Source organism: Trachypithecus francoisi, unplaced genomic scaffold (assembly GCF_009764315.1).
Source record: "Trachypithecus francoisi isolate TF-2019V2 unplaced genomic scaffold, Tfra_2.0 Lachesis_group12, whole genome shotgun sequence".
Classification (NCBI taxonomy): domain Eukaryota; kingdom Metazoa; phylum Chordata; class Mammalia; order Primates; family Cercopithecidae; genus Trachypithecus; species Trachypithecus francoisi.
This window is the reverse complement of record NW_022681457.1, coordinates 63725203-63743637: the sequence shown is the minus strand read 5'-3', so window position 1 is coordinate 63743637 and position 18435 is coordinate 63725203. Positions and strand designations below refer to the sequence as shown.

At 43.0% G+C, this 18435-nt stretch overlaps 1 protein-coding gene across 2 annotated transcripts in view; it reads right to left on the bottom strand.

Moving 5' to 3' along the window:
* Positions 1–18435, bottom strand: part of UBA2 (ubiquitin like modifier activating enzyme 2) — a 46544-nt gene that overhangs the window by 16194 nt on the left and 11915 nt on the right. Inside the window, exons 7-12 of one of the 2 annotated variants that reach the window (XM_033225656.1) lie at positions 13009–13076; positions 11804–11925; positions 5691–5790; positions 3903–4069; positions 1437–1530; positions 1233–1345 (exon numbers count right to left, since the gene is read on the bottom strand). In XM_033225656.1, coding sequence (XP_033081547.1) covers positions 1233–1345; positions 1437–1530; positions 3903–4069; positions 5691–5790; positions 11804–11925; positions 13009–13076 — 664 coding nt within the window. The remainder of the gene's footprint in view (positions 1–1232; positions 1346–1436; positions 1531–3902; positions 4070–5690; positions 5791–11803; positions 11926–13008; positions 13077–18435) is intronic. The other variant, XM_033225657.1, reaches the window with a different exon arrangement.

Genomic DNA, 18435 nt, shown 5'->3' with positions numbered 1-18435 from the left:
CCCAGCACTTTGGGAGGCCGAGGTGGGCAGATCATGAGGTCAGGAGATAAAGACCATCCTGGCTAACACGGTGAAACCCGGTCTCTACTAAAAATACAAAAAATCAGCGGGCGTGGTGGCGGGCGCCTGTAGTCCCAGCTACTCGGGGGACTGAGGCAGGGGAATGGCATGAACCCGGGAGGTGGAGCTTGCTGTCAGAGGAGATCGTGCCACCGCACTCCAGCCTGGGCGACAGAGCGAGACTCCGTCTCAAAAAAAAAAATAAATAAATAAATATTTAAAAAATAAAATGACCAAGCATATTTTAAAACCCAGACAGCACTCTCAGAATTGAAAAACAGTTGAAACATCTTCTTTGTATAAGGACCGCACAACGAATTCTTCCAAGAATTCAGCAAAATTGGAAATGTTAGGAGCAAAAGCAACTTTTTTTTTTTTTGAGACAGAGTCTCGCTCTGTCACCCAGGCTGGAGTGCAGTGTCGCCATCTCAGCTCACTGCAAGCTCCACCTCCTGGGTTCATGCCATTCTCCTGCCTCAGCCTCCCAAGTAGCTGGGACTACAGGCACCTGCCACCACACCTGGCTAATGCTAATTTTTTTGTATTTTTAGTAGAGATGGGGTTTCACCGTGTTAACCAGGATGGTCTCCATCTCCTGACCTCGTGATCTGCCCGCCTCAGCCTCCCAAAGTGCTGGGATTACAGGCGTAAGCCACCACGCCTGGCCGCAACTTCTTAATTTTTCATTTTTGTTGCAATTTCCAGGAAGCTTAAACACACTCACTTGGTAACTAGAAAAATTAATTTTCCAGTGCTTTAAACCAATTTTATTGTTTTCATTTTTTTTTTTTTTTCTGAGACAGAGTCTCACTCTGTCGCCCAGGCTGGAGTGCAGTGGCTGGATCTCAGCTCACTGCAAGCTACGCCTCCTGGGTTCACCCCATTCTCCTGCCTCAGCCTCCCGAGTAGCTGGGACTACAGGCGCCCGCCACCTCGCCCGGCTAGTTTTTTTTTTTTTTTAGTAGAGATGGGGTTTCACCGTGTTAGCCAGGATGGTCTTGATCTCCTGACCTCGTGATCCGCCCGTCTCGGCCTCCCAAAGTGCCGAGATTACAGGCTTGAGCCACTGTGCCCGGCCTATTGTTTTCATTTTAAAAATTATCTGTTTAATGTACTTTTTATTAATGATTTTTTAAAGGGGGTTGAATATAAATGCAAACAGAAATACTCACTGTTCTGCACTGGTCTATTTTTCCTGATAAAATCTTCAATCCTTCCAATACTATCAACCCAGCAATCACTGCATTAGTAGTAGCAATAGCAGGAATAATGTTCCCTGCCATTGCTGGAAAAAAAAAAAAAGGATGAGTATGTTTTGCTGCTTAAAAAAACAACTTCAAGGTTTTAGTGATACAACTTTAGTACAAATAACTTACACTTGATATCAAATCTACTCTTCATATTCATACTGAAAATATGCATCCTGAGGTTTGCAGCAGAGGTGACAAAATCCATTGCAGATGGGTCATCCTGCCAATAATTTAAACAATTTAACAAGTTTCTCCACAAATTTACTATTTTGAAGCATTACTTTCAGAGCCAATACTTTCATGTGTTTGTAACACTGTAGACTTTCAACTAGAACAAGAGGGTGCTGAGCTAGGACCTCACAGTAGCATGGAGGTGGGCTAAGTAGGGGGCGGGGTCTCATCATCAACTCCTCTGGTTCAATAATGAGTCTGATAAGAACACCAAAAACCATCAGCTTCTAGGAACTCACTCCAGCCTAAACAAAGGCACCGGAGACTCAGGTTGTACACCAGAACCTCAATCTACTCACTGACAATGGCAACCCTTTCCTGGGTCCATTCATTAGTAATGAGAAGGTTGCTGGACACACACAGAATCTGGGCCAAAAGATGGGTCATTTAAGAAAACTGTTTCAGGCTGGGCATGGTGGCTAACACCTGTAGTCTCAAGCAATTTAGTAGGCTGAGGCAAGCAGATTGCCTGAGCTCAGGAATTTGTGACCAGCCCAGGCAACACGGCAAAACACCATCTCCACCAAAAATACAAAAAATTAGCCAGGCATGGTGGCGCACAGCTAAAGTCGTCCCAGGTACTCGGGAGCCTGAGGTGGCGGGATCGCCTGAACCCAGGACGCAGAGGCTGCAGTGAGCCAAGATAGTGTCACTGCACTCCAGCCTAGGTGACAGAGTGAGACCCTGTCTCAATTTAAAAAAGCTGTTTCGGCCGGGCGCGGTGGCTCAAGCCTGTAATCCCAGCACTTTGGGAGGCCGAGACGGGCGGATCACGAGGTCAGGAGATCGAGACCATCCTGGCTAACACGGTGAAACCGCGTCTCTACTACAAAATACAAAGAAATTAGCTGGGCAAGGTGGCGGGCGCCTGTAGTCCCAGCTACTCCGGAGGCTGAGGCAGGAGACTGGCGTAAACCCGGGAGGCGGAGCTTGCAGTGAGCTGAGATCCGGCCACAGCACTCCAGCCTGCGGGGCAGAGTGAGACTCCGTCTCAAAAAAAAAAAAAAAAAAAGCTGTTTCATTAACACTTCAGAAAAACCTGGATGACTCTTTTTAACTCCCCTTTGCCAAACTTTCTTCATATGCACCACTCTCTCATATATGCTGTTTCTTCAGATAAGGCAATACAAGTTTTTCCCGTTAACGATTTATATTTTTTCTGAGACTATATCCTAGTCTCTAGATTTCAGCAAGGCTTCCTGCTTTGAACTGAGAAGATACTACCCTGGTCTAAAATTCAGAGGCATCACAGAACAGAAGAAAAAACACTGATAGCATAGTTCTTTACATACTTATTGGTTCGCTGTGAATCCTCAGGCAAGTCAAATTCCCTGAGTCAAAATCCCTTAATCTATTAAATATGAGAAATTATATCCATATCTCATAAGGTGTGGTGAGGACTAAGAATACTGAATACTCAACACAGTGTCTTCCCTAGGCAGCTGTCTTATCACACCCATTCCATGTGGACTTTACTCAAGAGGATAACAATTCCCATTCCAAGGGCTCTTTAGTCTCTGCGCACTAACGAAAACTTCCCAAATCACTAGCATAACAATAACAATGAAAATATGAAAAGTTACTCTTTAAATATCACAAAACCCAAGAGACTAATGTTTATAAGAATCCCAAGAATCTAAATATACTAGCTTCATTTTAGTGTATTTAGATGTCTGATTCAACCAGTTTCAAAATCTGTACACACAAATTTTTCTCAGGTTTCTAAAATTGGCCTTTATGCCTTAAGACCCATGACTAATCTTTACCACCATAGGAACATACAAACTTTTATGAGATAAAACACTTTTAGCCATAGATAATACTGATCACAATTAAGATTAGTTCATAATATCAAATCTCAAAATATGACATAACTGCAGAGTACTATTAAATATGATTTTAACATCTAAGAATAATTACATCTCATTTTTATATCAAGAGCTCTTTCAGACCTCTGAAACAGTTACAACTATTTCAATTCAAAGACAATCTTACTACTTTCAAGGGCAAATCAGGCCAATGAGATGTTTTCTCCAAATGATTTTATGACTTCTATGAACACATCTACACTACACAAGAAACATTTCACTTTAATATATTCACATTATTTTTCTAGTCAACATAATTATAAACCCTGAATACATCACTAGAATCCCAAATGAAGTTTTATGAAACTGCTTGAATTCATGTACAGAAAATTCAGCTCCATACAGCAATTAGAGCTGAAAATATCCAAGCCAAATTCAATATATTTCCTCAAAATCTAGTAAATATTCAAAAAATGACTAGCTTGTATTACACCTCAAGAAGTAAAACACACTTTTGATATGTAAGTACTTGCCACACATTGTCAAAACGAACCTTATCCCATATGAGCTCAGCTCCATCCCCCTTTTCTGCTAAATGAACTCTCAAAGTCTCAATGCTCTTTGAAAAAAGACGTGCATAGCTCTTTACATCCAGAACCTGCTGGTCTTTCAGGCCTAACTGGGGTTCATTCTGTTGATCTGATGCATTCGTTTCTTCTCCTAAAAAAAAAAAAAAAATATATATATATATTAGAAATTTCACTGATAAACATCATTCCTCTACTGTGCTCTATTTAACAAGTTCAATCCCCAACCATTAAGAAATCAAATATGAAATAAATTCCATTAAAATAATTATCATGGGGCCGGGCACGGTGGCTCACGCCTGTAATCCCAGCACTTTGGGAGGCCAAGGCGGGTGGATCATGAGGTCAGGAGATCGAGACCATCCTGGCTAACATAGAAAAACCCCGTCTGTACTAAAAATACTAAAAATTAGCCGGGCGTGGTGGCAGGAGCCTGTAGTCCCAGCTACTCGGGAGGCTGAGGCAAGAGAATGGCGGGAATCCGGGAGGCAGAGCTTGCAGTGAGCCGAGATGGCGCCACTGCACTCCAGCCTGGGCAACAGAGCGAGACTCCTTCTCAAAAACAAAACAAAACAAAAAACAAAACATAACAAAAAACTGTTAAAGCTGAGATAGGAAAGGTACAAGACCACCTCAGAACCTCATAGGATTACTGGGAGATTCAAAGATGTAATGTAGATAAAATGATAAATAAGCATTACGCCCAGCACCTAGTGAGAACTCAGTAAGCGGACACTACTAGAGTCATAATTAAATCTGTTTGATAACTATCCCCAGATTGTTGAGAACTGCTCTAAAATGATATCCCAAGTCTCCCGGGATCTTTTAAGTTTCAATGGGTGCTATATTGCTGTGCATAAATTAATCCTAATATAGTTCAGATAAAGGAGAGACAAGAAGTGTTGAAGGTGAGTGGGATGAGAAAGCAGCCACAACAATTGTTCTCCTGCATTTAAAATTTTAAAATGTGCTGGGCACAGTGGCATACAGTCCCAGCTACTCAGGAGGCTGAAGCAGGAGGATGGCTTGAGCCCAGAGTCCAGGGATGCCTTGCGCTATGACAGCCTGTGAACAGCCATGTCAAATCTGGGCAACACAGCAAGACTACGCCTCAAAAAAAACCTTTTCATTTCTAAAAATTAAAAAAAATTTAAATTAAAAATGTGTTTCTAGATTAAATCTTAAAGAGATAATCACAAGGACACAATGGTGTACATAAATAGGCCAGGTGCAGTGGCTCACGCCTGCTATCCCAGCTACTCAGGAGGCTGAGGCAGGAGAATCGGTTGAACCCAGGTTGCAGTGAGCTGAGATGATGCCATTGCACTCCAGCCTGGGCAACAGAGTGAGACTCAGTCTCAAAATGAAACACAAAGATGTACATAAATATACAGTGATCTCAAAACTTTATTTCAGGGAAAATATGAAAACACTACGTGTTAATCAATAACAGACTAGTTAATTATACTGACAAAAGCAAGTCAGAGTTTATCAATAGTATGATTCCATTACGCAGTGTATACACGACTGCCTGTGTCTGTGTGCATAGGGCGGACCACCAGAACACTCCTGAAAATGTTATTAGTGGCTATTTCTCTAACTGTGGGACTTCAGTGACTTTTGTTCTTCATACTTTTTTGCATTGTTTGAATGTATAAAGACATACCATTTTCAACCAACAACAGGGCTATACAAAGACTTTAGGCAAGGACATTTCCAGCTTATGTGTTCCACGACTAAAATGTATTCTTTACCTTGACTTTGTACTTCAGCCCAGTCCAACGGAACTGGAGGTTTCCTTTTCCGCCAGAGTTTGTCCATTGTCAACAGATACCTGATGTCATCTTTAAAAAGCTTAAAAAAGAAAGATAGATCCCATGAACCCTACAATCCCTAATTGATAAGATACAAGAACATTCCATTGCTGATCTATTATATTACACTATGAAATCTGATTTAAAGATACATGTCATATACCAGCAGCATAACGATTTTCAAAAGAGAAAACATTTGTAAAAGGAAGTTCTAACAGAATCCCTTCATTGAAAACAGTGAAATGCAGAAGTGCTCTGAGGAATGCAGAGTAAAGGAGCCCTGAACTGCTGACTGCCCCTGCCTTCCTAAATCACTTCTCCAAAAGCTCCCCTAAAGCTCCAAAGATCAGTCTGAAGCACAATCATACAAATAAATGTACACCAGCTCCGTGGGAACTACAATCACTGAGCCTAGAGATGCCAGTCAGAAATGCCTCCAAGCTCATCGGGACATGCCAATAAAGTATACAGATTTTTAAACTAAAGTGCTTCACAACAGAACTTCTGAACTGCGGTATCTTTAAAATGTGGTCTCCCCTCGAAATATAACCCACAGAAACAAGAGCAAAAATAAAATAAAAAACCCCCAAACACACAATTATTACAAAAACAGAAACATTATAAGTAGACAGAAAAACCAACCTATGAAATGTGCTAGAACTTCAAGTGACTTTAATATTTTTTTCTTTTTCCTTATCTGCATTTTCTATTGTTAATTTATTCATCACATTTATTGCTGGTACCAGGCAAGAACAGAAATTTCGCTATATTTAAAAACCACAGCCATTTCTATCAAAATATACTTAATCCATCAATACTAACTGAGCATCCTTAATCTTTTAGAGAATAAGCCAAATATACAAATAATCAGAATACAATTTAGTGCGAATAGCACAAAGCCCTGGGTAATATAAGGATTTCTGGTCGAGCGTGGTGGCTCACGTCTGTAGTCCCAGCACTTTGGGAGGCCAAGGTGGGTGGATCACAAAGTCAAGAAATGGAGACCACCCTGGCCAACATGGTGAAACACCATCTCTACTAAAAATACAAAAATCAGCTGGGCATGGTGGCACGTGCCTGTAAGCCCAGCTACTAGGGAGGCTGAGGCAGGAGAATTGCTTGAACCCAGGAGGCGGAGACTGCAGTGAGCTGAGATCACACCACTGCACTCCAGCCTGGCGACAGAGTGAGACTCCATCTCAGAAGAAAAAAAAAAAAAAATTTCTATTTTATCTAAGAAATACGGAAAGAGTCTCCTTGTGACAGCAACATGTGAAATGGGTACAAAGGCAAGGCAATGAATCCACTATGACTTGGGTAACAAATGTGGCTGGAAACATTTTGTAGAGGATCGTGAAGGCTTGAACCAACAGTTTTCTAAGCCTAAGCTCCACCTCTTTCTCTTTTATGCAACTATTACTAAATATTAGGAGTCCCTCAGATTTCTGTACTGAACCATCTTTTCATTCTATCCTCCATGGTATATCATGTCCACTTCCAGTAGTTAACCACATCTATAAACCTAGGAATCCCAAACATATCCCCAGTTGAAACCTCTCTACTTATCTACAAAAACACTTCTCTAATGTTCCAAAAGAATCTCAAATGAGTTCAAAATTGCTGTATCACCTTCTCCTACCCTCCCCCAACCCCTATACACACATCTGCTTCCCACCTCACTTATATCAGAGAACAGCACCTCTGTTCTTTGACCTGCCCAGGCTGAAGTGCAGTGGTGTGACCATAGCTCACTGAAGTCTCTACCTCTTGGGCTCAAGTGATATTCCTGCCCCAGCCTCCTAAGTAGGTAGGGACCGCAGGCTCAGGCCACCAAGCCTGGCTATTTTTTTTTTTTTTTTTTAGTGATGGGGTCTCACTATACTGCCCAGGCTGGTCTTGTGCTCCTGGCCTCAAGTGATCCTCCCACCTCGGCCTTCCAAAGTGCTCCAAAGTGCTGGGATTATAGGTGTAAGTCACAGTACCCAGCCAGGTACCATTTTTTGTTCCACTGACCTTCACCATATACATCCAAAATCCTGTTGAGTCTACTCCTCCATGCTCCACTGGGAGTACAGATGGCCGTACTCCAGATTATTCCGGCACTGCACAACTCCAGGGGCACTGTCCCAGATTGCTTATGATTGAATATCAGATCCTAGGGTAGTGTGTGCATCCCTTCTATCCCCTTATAGTGATCCTGTAAGACTACCTTTCAATGGACTGCCACTGTCTTGCTGTAACATCCTTAACAAGGCCTAGGAAGTCTGCCTGATCTGACATCAACTTATCTCTCCAGTCATCTTTTTCCACTCTCCCCCTTAATGGGATTTATGTCAGTTTTCCAACAGAGAGTTTCCTCGCACATACTGTACCATATTCTGACTCTTATTCCTTCAAGCCTTGGGCTTAAATGTTATCTCCTCTAGAAAGCCTCTTCTGAAGCCTCTCCCTAGCAACATCTGAAATGGGTTCGCAGGCCAAGGGATGAGTCCATTAGATGAAACTTTAATAAGGGCTGCAAAGCCTCTGAATTTAATGTCATTAAGACTTTGAAGCTGAAATTTATTGTTCAATGTTTGACTTCTCGGCCGGGCGCGGTGGCTCAAGCCTGTAATCCCAGCACTTTGGGAGGCCGAGACGTGCGGATCATGAGGTCAGGAGATCGAAACTATCCTGGCTAACACGGTGAAACCCCGTCTCTACTAAAAAATATGAAAAACTAGCCGGGTGAAGTGGCAGGCGCCTGTAGTCCCAGCTACTCGGGAGGCTGAGGCAGGAGAACAGCGTGAACCCGGGAGGCGGAGCTTGCAGTGAGCCGAGATCGCGCCACTGCACTCCAGCCTGGGCCACAGAGCGAGACTCTGTCTCTCCGTCTCAAAAAAAAAAAAAAAAAAAAAAAAGAGCAAGGACTCTATCTTCTGTCTTGTTCACAACTAAATCCCCTGTACTTAAAGAAGTGTCTGACACACAGATGTTTAAAATTATCTGCTAAACAACAGATTGGGGGTGTACTTCAGATTTTTCTGGCATTCAAGTGTTGCTCAGATTGGAATGGAAATAAGAACACCAGTTTGGAAGATACTGCTGATGCCCATATCAGAGTTTACTGCATCTTAAGTATAATAAAAATAAAAACTATTATGATGCTTAATACTGAGTGTCAACTTGATTGGTTTGAAGGATGCAAAGTACTGGTCCTGGGTGTGTCTGTGACGGTGTTGCCAAAAGAGATTAACATTTGAGTCAGTGGACTGGAAAAGGCAAACCCATTCTTAATCTGGGTGGGCACCATCTAATCAGCTGCCACTGAGGCTAGAATACACAGAAGACAGCAAAACATGAAAAGACTAGACTGGCCTAGCCTCCCAGACTACATCTTTCTCCCATGTTGGATGCTTCCTGCCCTCAAACATTGGACTCCAATTCTTCAGTTTTGAGACTCAGGCTGGCTCTCCTTGCTCCTCGGCTTGCAGACGGCCCTATTGTGGGGCCTTGTGATCGTGTGAATTAATACTTAATCAACTCCCCTTTATATATATCTATCCTATTAGCTCTGTCCCTCTAGAGAACTCTAATACAACCATGTTTTAGAAAAGGGCTGTAGTGAGAAAATAAATGCAATAGGGATAAGAAAGTCAATCTGGGCCGGGCGCGGTGGCTCAAGCCTGTAATCCCAGCACTTTGGGAGGCCGAGACGGGCGGATCACGAGGTCGGGAGATCGAGACCATCCTGGCTAACACGGTGAAACCCCGTCTCTACTAAAAAATACAAAAAACTAGCCGGGCAAGGTGGCGGGTGCCTGTAGTCCCAGCTACTCGGAGGCTGAGGCAGGAGAATGGCATAAACCCGGGAGGCGGAGCTTGCAGTGAGCTGAGATCCGGCCACTGCACTCCAGCTCGGGCGACAGAGCGAGACTCCGTCTCAAAAAAAAAAAAAAAAAAAAAGTCAATCTGTGGGCTGGGCACGGTGGCTCGCACCTGTAATCCCAGCACTTTGGGAGGTTGAGGCAGGCAGATCACCTGAGGTCAGGAATTTAAGGCCAGTCTGGCCACTATGGCGAAATCCTGTATCTACTAAAAATACAAAAATTAGCCAGGCATGGTGGCGGGCACCTGTAATCCCAGCTACTCAGGAGGCTGAGGCAGGAGAATAGCTTGACCCGGGAGGCAGAGGTTGCAGCAAGCTGAGATTGTGCCACTGCACTCCAGCCTGGGCAACAGAGCAGGATTCTCTCTCTCAAAAAAAAAAAAAAAAAAGTCAACATGTGACTTTCTTCCTCTGTTGCCACTGAGGAAATGAGAGGAAATACAAGCTGGGGAGAGCAGTATGTCATTTAAGACAGCAGAACCTGTGCATGCTGGAAAGCAGACAAAAGAAACCAAGAAAAAAAAGATCCAAGACACAGGGTCGATATGAAAATCCTGTCTGAATAATGGTACAAAAGAAAAGTAAAAAGCCACACGCAAGAGTTAGCCTTTACTGAAAGTGGTTTCTCTCCAGTAGAAAGAAAAAAGTTAAGAGTTTTCGGTGATGCGGATCATTCTCTCAACAGGTAAATCATGTACAATGGCTTCAAACCTGTTATTATATCCTTAAGGTCATCTGCTTAGTGAGAGTTGCAAGAATACTGACTCAGTTTGATAAGAGCTGAGAAAGTTTTAAGCTCTGTGATAAGCTTTGCTAGCGGCTAGGCTCAGTGGTTCATGCCTGTAATCCTAGCACTTAGGGAGGCAGAGGCTGGAGGACAGCTTGAACCCGGGAGTTTGAGACTTTGAAACCAGGAGTTTGAGATCTGCCTGGGTAACATGGTGAGACCCCATTCTCCACAAAGAGGGAAAAAAGAGTCAAAAAAACCCACACATGTACAACTTGTTAGGGAGTCAAGACAGAACAAAAAACTTTTCAAACATGGACCTGAGGGTCTAGATGAACAATAATTATGTAGACCCAATAAACAATCTCATAGATTTCTCTAGAAATATTCAACAACAAAAAAAAGAAATATTCAACAGGCAAATAATATATGCTGATGAAGAAGGATTTCACCAAGAACAAGGGGCCTACAGGGTTCAAGGGTAATTTAGGACACGTCAGTCAAATTGCTAATAAAATATATGAGCAGAAAATAAAGGTGAATATGAAGCCAGGAGGGGTGGCTCATGCCTATAATCCCAGCACTTTGGGAGGCCAAGGTGGGCAGATCACTTGAGGTCAGGAGTTCATGACCAGCCTGGCCAACATGGTGAAACTCTGCTTCTACTAAAAATACAAAATTAGCCAGGCATGATGGTGCACACCTGTAATCCCAGCTATCAGGAGGCTAAGGCAGGAATTGCTTGAACCCAGGAGGCAGAGGTTACAGTGAGCTGGAATCGTGCCATTGTACTCCAGCCTGGGCAACAAGAGCGAGACTCCGTCTCAAAACAAAAAAAAACTGAAAATGAGAAGCAGCAGAAAAACCAAGAAGTTCTATAAAAAGTGAGGGAAGGAAAGACAACCAAGAAGGTATACAAGCCGCCTCTAATTTTACCTCCTATTTAGATTTTTTTTTTTTTGGAGGTGGTGTCTCACTCTGTCGCCCGGACTGGAGTGCAGTGGCCGGATCTCAGCTCACTGCAAGCTCCGCCTCCCGGGTTTACGCCATTCTCCTGCCTCAGCCTCCCGAGCAGCTGGGACTACAGGCGCCCGCCACCTCGCCCAGCTAGTTTTTTGTATTTTTAGTAGAGACGGGGTTTCACCGTGTTAGCCAGGATGGTCTCGATCTCCTGACCTCGTGATCCGCCCGTCTCGGCCTCCCAAAGTGCTGGGATTACAGGCTTGAGCCACCGCGCCCAGCCCTATTTAGATGTTATACAGATAAATTTAGTGTAGATGGTAACATTTTAAAACTTGCATATCCTGACTGCATCAATCATTTTATTAGGACATCATAAGGCATATACATATAAGCTTAATTCAATTTTATGGACTACTTTAAAACAAGCAGAACTAGAACAATACATCTATGCACAACAATACATCTATCCATGATTATAAAGAAAGTAAATCTAACCTTCGTAAAAAGTTTAACCGGATCATATCCAGTTGATTTAGCCCATTCCTTAGTAGAAATACGTTTAATGTCACCATCTTCATTAGATGCTCTAGCTCTGGCTTCAGCTTCTGTTGGTTCCCCTATAAAACAATCATCATTTTATTTTCAGCTGTAATAAATGTAGAACTGAACTCTTTCACTCACCTTTGGGAATAAAAAGAGTCACTCACGGAAATCCCCAAATGCAACACATTCTAAGTTCAAGGAAAAAGAAAAATAACATATTCATCAGCATCTTTTTGTATCCCAGTTTTCTTTCTTGTTTTTGGAGACAAAGCCTTGCTCTGTCACCCAGGTTGGAGTGCACTATTAAGATCTCGGCTCACTGCAGCTTCTACCTCTTGGACTCAAGCCATCTTCCTGTCTTAGCCTCACGAATAGTTGAGACTACAGGTGCGCACCATCACACCTGGCTAATTTTTGGATTTTTTGTAGAGACGGGGTTTTGCCATGTTGGCCAGGCTGGTCTCGAACTCCTGACCTCAAGTAATCCACCTGCTTCAGCCTCCCAAAATGCTGGGACTCCCAAAATGCAAGGTGGCATGAGCCACCTTGCCTGGCCTATTGTACCCCAGTTTCTGAAAGCTACACAAATCAGTTAAAAGCACAGAGCAGTCACAAGATCTAGGAATAACCTGCAGCTCTATTTACTAGACTTGTAAAATTTCTCTTAACCTTGATTCTCTCATCAGTAAAATGGAATCACATTTTTTTTGTAAAACATTGTTTTGGCCAAGGATGGCAGCTTACGCCTGTAATCCCAGCACTTTGGGAGGCCGAGGTGGGTGGGTCACCTGAGGTCAGGAGTTCGAGACCAACCTGGCCAACATGGTGAAACCCTGTCTCTACTAAAAATACAAAAATTAGCTGGGCGCAGTGGCAGGTGCCTGTAATCCCAGCTACTCAGGAGCCTGAGGCAGGAGAATTGCTTGAACCCAGGAGGCGGAGGTGGCAGTGAGCCGAGATCGCACTACTGTACTCCAGCCTGGGCAATAAGAGTGAAACTCCATCTCTGAGAAAAAAAAAAAATTAAATAACACATGTTAAACACACATTACCTAGCACATATAGCAATTATTTTTTTTCCCTTAAGCTACCAAAATTAAATCAACAAAATAAAGATAATAGTCTCTAATAAAATATATGCCAAATAATTTACTCACAGGCAGCTTCAGGGTCAGCTCTGTCAGGAGATACTTCTTGATCAGCATCTTCTTCCCCAAACAACTGGCTATAATTTAAGAATAGTAAATACTTACGTACAACAAAGTATTCTGAACAAACATGTAATTTATAGTATTTCAAATATTTAGCAGAGATAAAGACTCAACAACCGGTTGGGCGCAGTGGCTCCCACCTTTAATCCCAACACTTTGGGAGGCCGAGGCAGACAGATCACAAAGTCAGGAGTTCGAGACCAGCCTGACCAAGACGGTGAAATCTCGTCTCTACAAAAAATACAAAAATTAGCCACGCGGACTTTGGGAGGCTGAGACGGGTGGATCACGAGGTCAGGAGATCGAGACCATCCTGGCTAACACGGTGAAACCCCGTCTCTACTAAAAAATACAAAAAACTAGCCGGCCGAGGTGGCGGGCACCTGTAGTCCCAGCTACTTCGGAGGCTGAGGCAGGAGAATGGCGTAAACCCGGGAGGCAGAGCTTGCAGTGAGCTGAGATTCGGCCACTGCACTCCAGCCCGGGTGACAGAGCGAGACTCCGTCTCAAAAAAAAAAAAAAAAAAAAAAAAAAAAATTAGCCACGCATGGTAGTGCATGCCTGTAATCCCAGCTACTCGGGAAGCTGAGGCAGGAGAATCACTTGAACCCAGGAGGCGAAGACTGCAGTGAGCCGAGATCCCGCAACTGCACTCCAGCCTGGGCGACAAAGCGAGACTCCATCTCAAAAAAAAAAAAAAAAGAAGAGTGAACAACTGATAAATGACTATAAAACAAAATTTTAACACAATGTGCGTGGACAGCTTGCATTCCAATTTCAACAGCAGTGCAAGCAAGGTTAAATTTTAGCAGATGTACATCCATTCCTATCAGCAAGGCTCTGCGCATTTCAATGTTAAAACCTCTGCTCAAGAAACAGGTGAGTGGTTTTCACTTACAACCTGGATAACATTCTAACACCAGAATAATGTTTGTGAAGTACACTTGCAGCTACCTGTTCAACCAACATTATTATATACTTTCAGGTGCAGATTCCTGATCTAGGGGATATAAATTCAGCAATGAAGATTAACTTTTTTTCATGGTAGAATGGCTCTTTACTGCTGAACAGAGTCTTAACAAACAATTTGAAGGTATTAAGCGGAGATTCTCTTTTATTAATAAAGTTATCCTAAAAACTGTTTAATAACTCATGGGTATAAAAGTTTCCAGTAAGGCCGGGTGCGGTGGCTCACGCCTGTAATCCCAGCACTTTGGGAGGCCGAGGCGGGTGAATCACGAGGTCAGGAGATCGAGACCATCCTGGCTGACACGGTGAAACCCTCTCTCTATTAAAAATACAAAAAATTAGCCAGGCGTGGTGGCAGGTACCTGTGGTCCCAGCTACTCGGGAGGCTGAGGCAGAAGAATGGCGTGAACCCGGGAGGTGGAGGTTGCAGTGAGATGAGATTGCGCCCACTGCACTCCAGCCTGGGTGACAGAGCGAGACTCCATCTCAAAAAAAAAAAAAAAGTTTCCAGTATTTCCTCAAGTATATGACTAATGAAAGTTACCTTACAGAAATCCTTTGTACAACTCCCCCACCCAACTATAATTTCAAAGCTCTGACAGTCACTCCCAACAATGGCATGTTAACACTTCCTAAAATTAATGCTTTGCCAACTAGTGAGTGCAAAAAAAGTAGACAGCCCCTAACTTAAAAAGGTTCCACCTATGATTTTTCAACTTTGCAACCGGTTTATTGAGGTTATACTAAAATGCATTTTTGTCTGGGCGTGGAGGCTCACACATGACCGACACTTTGGGAGGCCGAGGCAGGTGGATCACCCAAAGTCAGGAGTTCGAGACCAGCCTGGCCAACATGGTGAAACCCTGTATCTACTAACATACAAATATTAGCTGGGCGTGGTGGCAGGCGCCTGTAATCCCAGCCATTCGAGAGGCTGAGCAGGAGAATCGCTTGAACCCAGGAGGCAGAGGTTGCAGTTGCACTGCATTCCAGTATGGGCAACAAGAGCGAAACTCCACCTCAAAAAAAAAAATGCATTTTTGACTTAACGGTATTTTTTATTTATGATGAGTTTATCGGGAAGTACACTGAGAAGCACCTGTATCTCACTGCGGCCTTATACTTAATTTTCCAAGAAAGTCTTATGATTAAACCATAACTTAATTTGCTTATTGCCTATTTAAGTTTCCCTTTGAGTGAAAAATGCTGCTCATATTAATTTTGCCAGATTATCTTTTTTTGTGTGTGACAGTCTCACTGTCCCTTAAGGCTGGAGTGCAGTGGTGTGATCACAGCTCACTGCAGCCTCAACCTCCCTAGGCTCAAGTGATCCTCTCACCTCAGCCTCCCAAGTAGCTGGGACCACAGGCATGTGCCACCATGCATGGCTAATTTTTAAATTTTTTGTAGTGATGGGGTCTCACCATGCTGCCCACACTGCTCCCCAACTGCTGGGCTCAAGCAATCCTCCTGCCTTGGCCTCCTAAAGGGCTGGGATTACAGGTGTGTGTCACTGCACCCAGCCACATTTTTTTTTTTTGTCTTTTTCTGAGACACAGTCTCCCTCTGTCCCCCAGGCTGGAGTGCAGTAGCACGATCTCCACTGACTTCAACCTCCGCCTCTCAGGTTCAAGTGGCTCTCACGGCTCAGCCTCCCAAGTAACTGGGACTACACCTGTGTGCCACCACAACCCGCTAAGTTTTGTATTTTCAGTAGAGACAGGGTTTCGCCATGTTGCCCAGGTGGTTCTAGAACTCCTGGCCTCAAGTGATCCACCCACCTCAGCCTCCCAAAGAAAAAAAAGTTTGTTAAATAAATAAAGTTTCCATGTGTGGTTTTTGTGAACACACATCAAGCTGACACTGTTACGTATACTTTTCTGAGTGCAAACATTAAAGACAATGTTTGCTGAAAGTTTCTAAAAAATACCCCTTTATCAGGTTGAGGACATTCTCATTTTAGTAAGAAGGTTTTACTTCTGTTTTAGTAGAAACTTTCCTCATGAAAGGCTGTTTGCTAAATGTTACCAAATGTTTTTTCTACATCTATGAAAACTATATAGTTTATCTTTAATTTCCTAATGAGTGAATGACATTTACAGATTTTCTAATTGAAACCATGCTTGCATTCCTGAATAAACACATTTGGTCAAGATATACGTTTTATTTTATATGATTCTAGATCCATATACTTTTTTTTTTTTTTTTTTTTGAGATGGAGTCTCACTCTGTTGCCCAGGCTGGAGTGCAGTGGGGCAATCTTGGCTCACTGCAGTCTCCACCTCCCAGCTTCAAGCGATTCAGCCTCCCAAGCAGCTGGGATTACAGGTGCCCACCACCACACCCAGCTAATTTTGTATTTTTAATAGAGATGGGATTTCGCCATGTTGGCCAAGCTGGTCTTGAACTCCTGACCTCAGGTGATCCAAGTGCTGAGATTACAGGCATAATCTACCGCACCCGTCCCCAGGATATGCTAATATTTTACATAGGGTTTTTGTATCTATTATTTATGTGTGAGACTAACAATTTTTTCTTATGCCATAATAGCCTTGACAGGTTTTGCTATCAAAGACATTGCTAGCCTCATAACATGAGCTAAGTAGTATTCTCTTTTAAAGACTTCTCAAGGAGAGTTTAGCTAATACTGTAATACATTCCTTGCAAGTTTGGTGAAATGAATCTGTAAAAATAACATAGGTTTGGTGCATTATTTAGAAGAATTTAAACTACTTATGTTTCTCTAAGGTATAGTGCTAAATTCAGGCATTCTATTTTCTTTTTAGTCAGTTGTTTTCTTTGAAACATCGTCTCACACTGTCCCCCAGGCTGGAGTGCAGTGGCCCAATTTCCACCCACTGGGTTCAAGTGGTTCTCATGGTTCAGTCTCCCAAGTAGCTGGGACTAGAGGTGCCCACCACCATGCCTGGCTAATGTTTGTATTTATAGTAGAGACGTGGTTTCGCCATGTTGGCCAGGCTGTTATCGAACTCCTGGCCTCAAGTGACCCACCTACCTCAGCCTCCCAAAGTGCTGGGATTGCAGGCCTGAGCCACCGCACCGCACACTTAGTACGTTTCTAAAAATATATTTACCCAGACCATTTAAATTTTTTATGTACTAGCATGGTCTTATTATCATCCTTTTTTTTTTCTCATAACTTACTTAATCTGTGCTATGTTCCCCGTTTAGTTCTCACTTACTCCTCTTCTATGTTGTAATCAAGAATGTGCTTACTTCAATTAACATTCTTCCTTCTCATTCCTTTTATCTTTCTTTCTTCATTTTAAGACAGGATCTCACTATAACCCGGGCTGCAGTGCACTGGCACAATCTCGGCTCACTGCAGCCTAACCTCCCAGGCTCAACTGATCCTCCTACCTCGGCCTCCCACAGTGCTGGGATTAGAGGCATGAGCCACCATGCTCGCACCCTTCTCATTTCTTAAAGTGTATTCTGTGGTTCACTTTCCAACTTAAGATTCTTAGTAAAGATTTACTAATTAACGTTCAGCCTTTCTTCATGTATGTAAATCTGTAACTTTTTGTCAACCACCACATTCAAGTATGTGGGAGTACAGGCATGCTTGGCTCATTTTTCCACTTTTTTTAAAGACGGGGTTTTGCCATGTTTCCCAGGCTGGTCTCAAACTCCTGGGCTCAAGGGATCCTCCCATCTCAGCTTCCCACAGTGCTGGGATTAGAGGCATGAGCCACCATGCCTGCATCCTTCTCATTTCTTAAAAGTGTATTCTGTAGTTCACTTTCCAACTTAAGATTCTTAGTAAAGATTTACTAATTAACTCGTTCCGCCTTTCTTCATGTATGTAAATCTGTAACTTTTTGCCAACCACCACATTCAATACATTCTACAAGTTTCAGGTATAGCATTTTCATCATTATCAGTAGAGTATTTTTAACTTCCATTGTGATTTCTTTTATAACCAATGGGTTATTTTTAAGTATGTGTTCACATTTCCAAATACATAGAATTTTATCGCTTAGTTACATGGCTGTCTCCAAGACAAGACAAGACTAAGCTTCCTGAACAGGCATGGCCAAATTTAGTGTTTTTTTTTTTTTTTTGAGACAAATTCTCACTCTGTTGCCAAGCTGGAGTGCAGTGGCGTGATCTCAGCTCATTCCAACCTCTACCTCCCGGGTTCAAGCAAGGTTCCTGCCTCAGCCTCCCGAGCAGCCGGGATTACAGACACCCGCCATCATGTCCAACTAATTTTTGTATTTTTAGTAGAGATGGGGTTTCGCCGTGTTGGCCACACTGGTCTTTATTTATTTATTTATTTTTATTTTTATTTTTTTTGAGACGGAGTCTCGCTCTGCCGCCCAGGCTGGAGTGCAGTGGCTGGATCTCAGCTCACTGCAAGCTCCGCCTCCTGGGTTTACG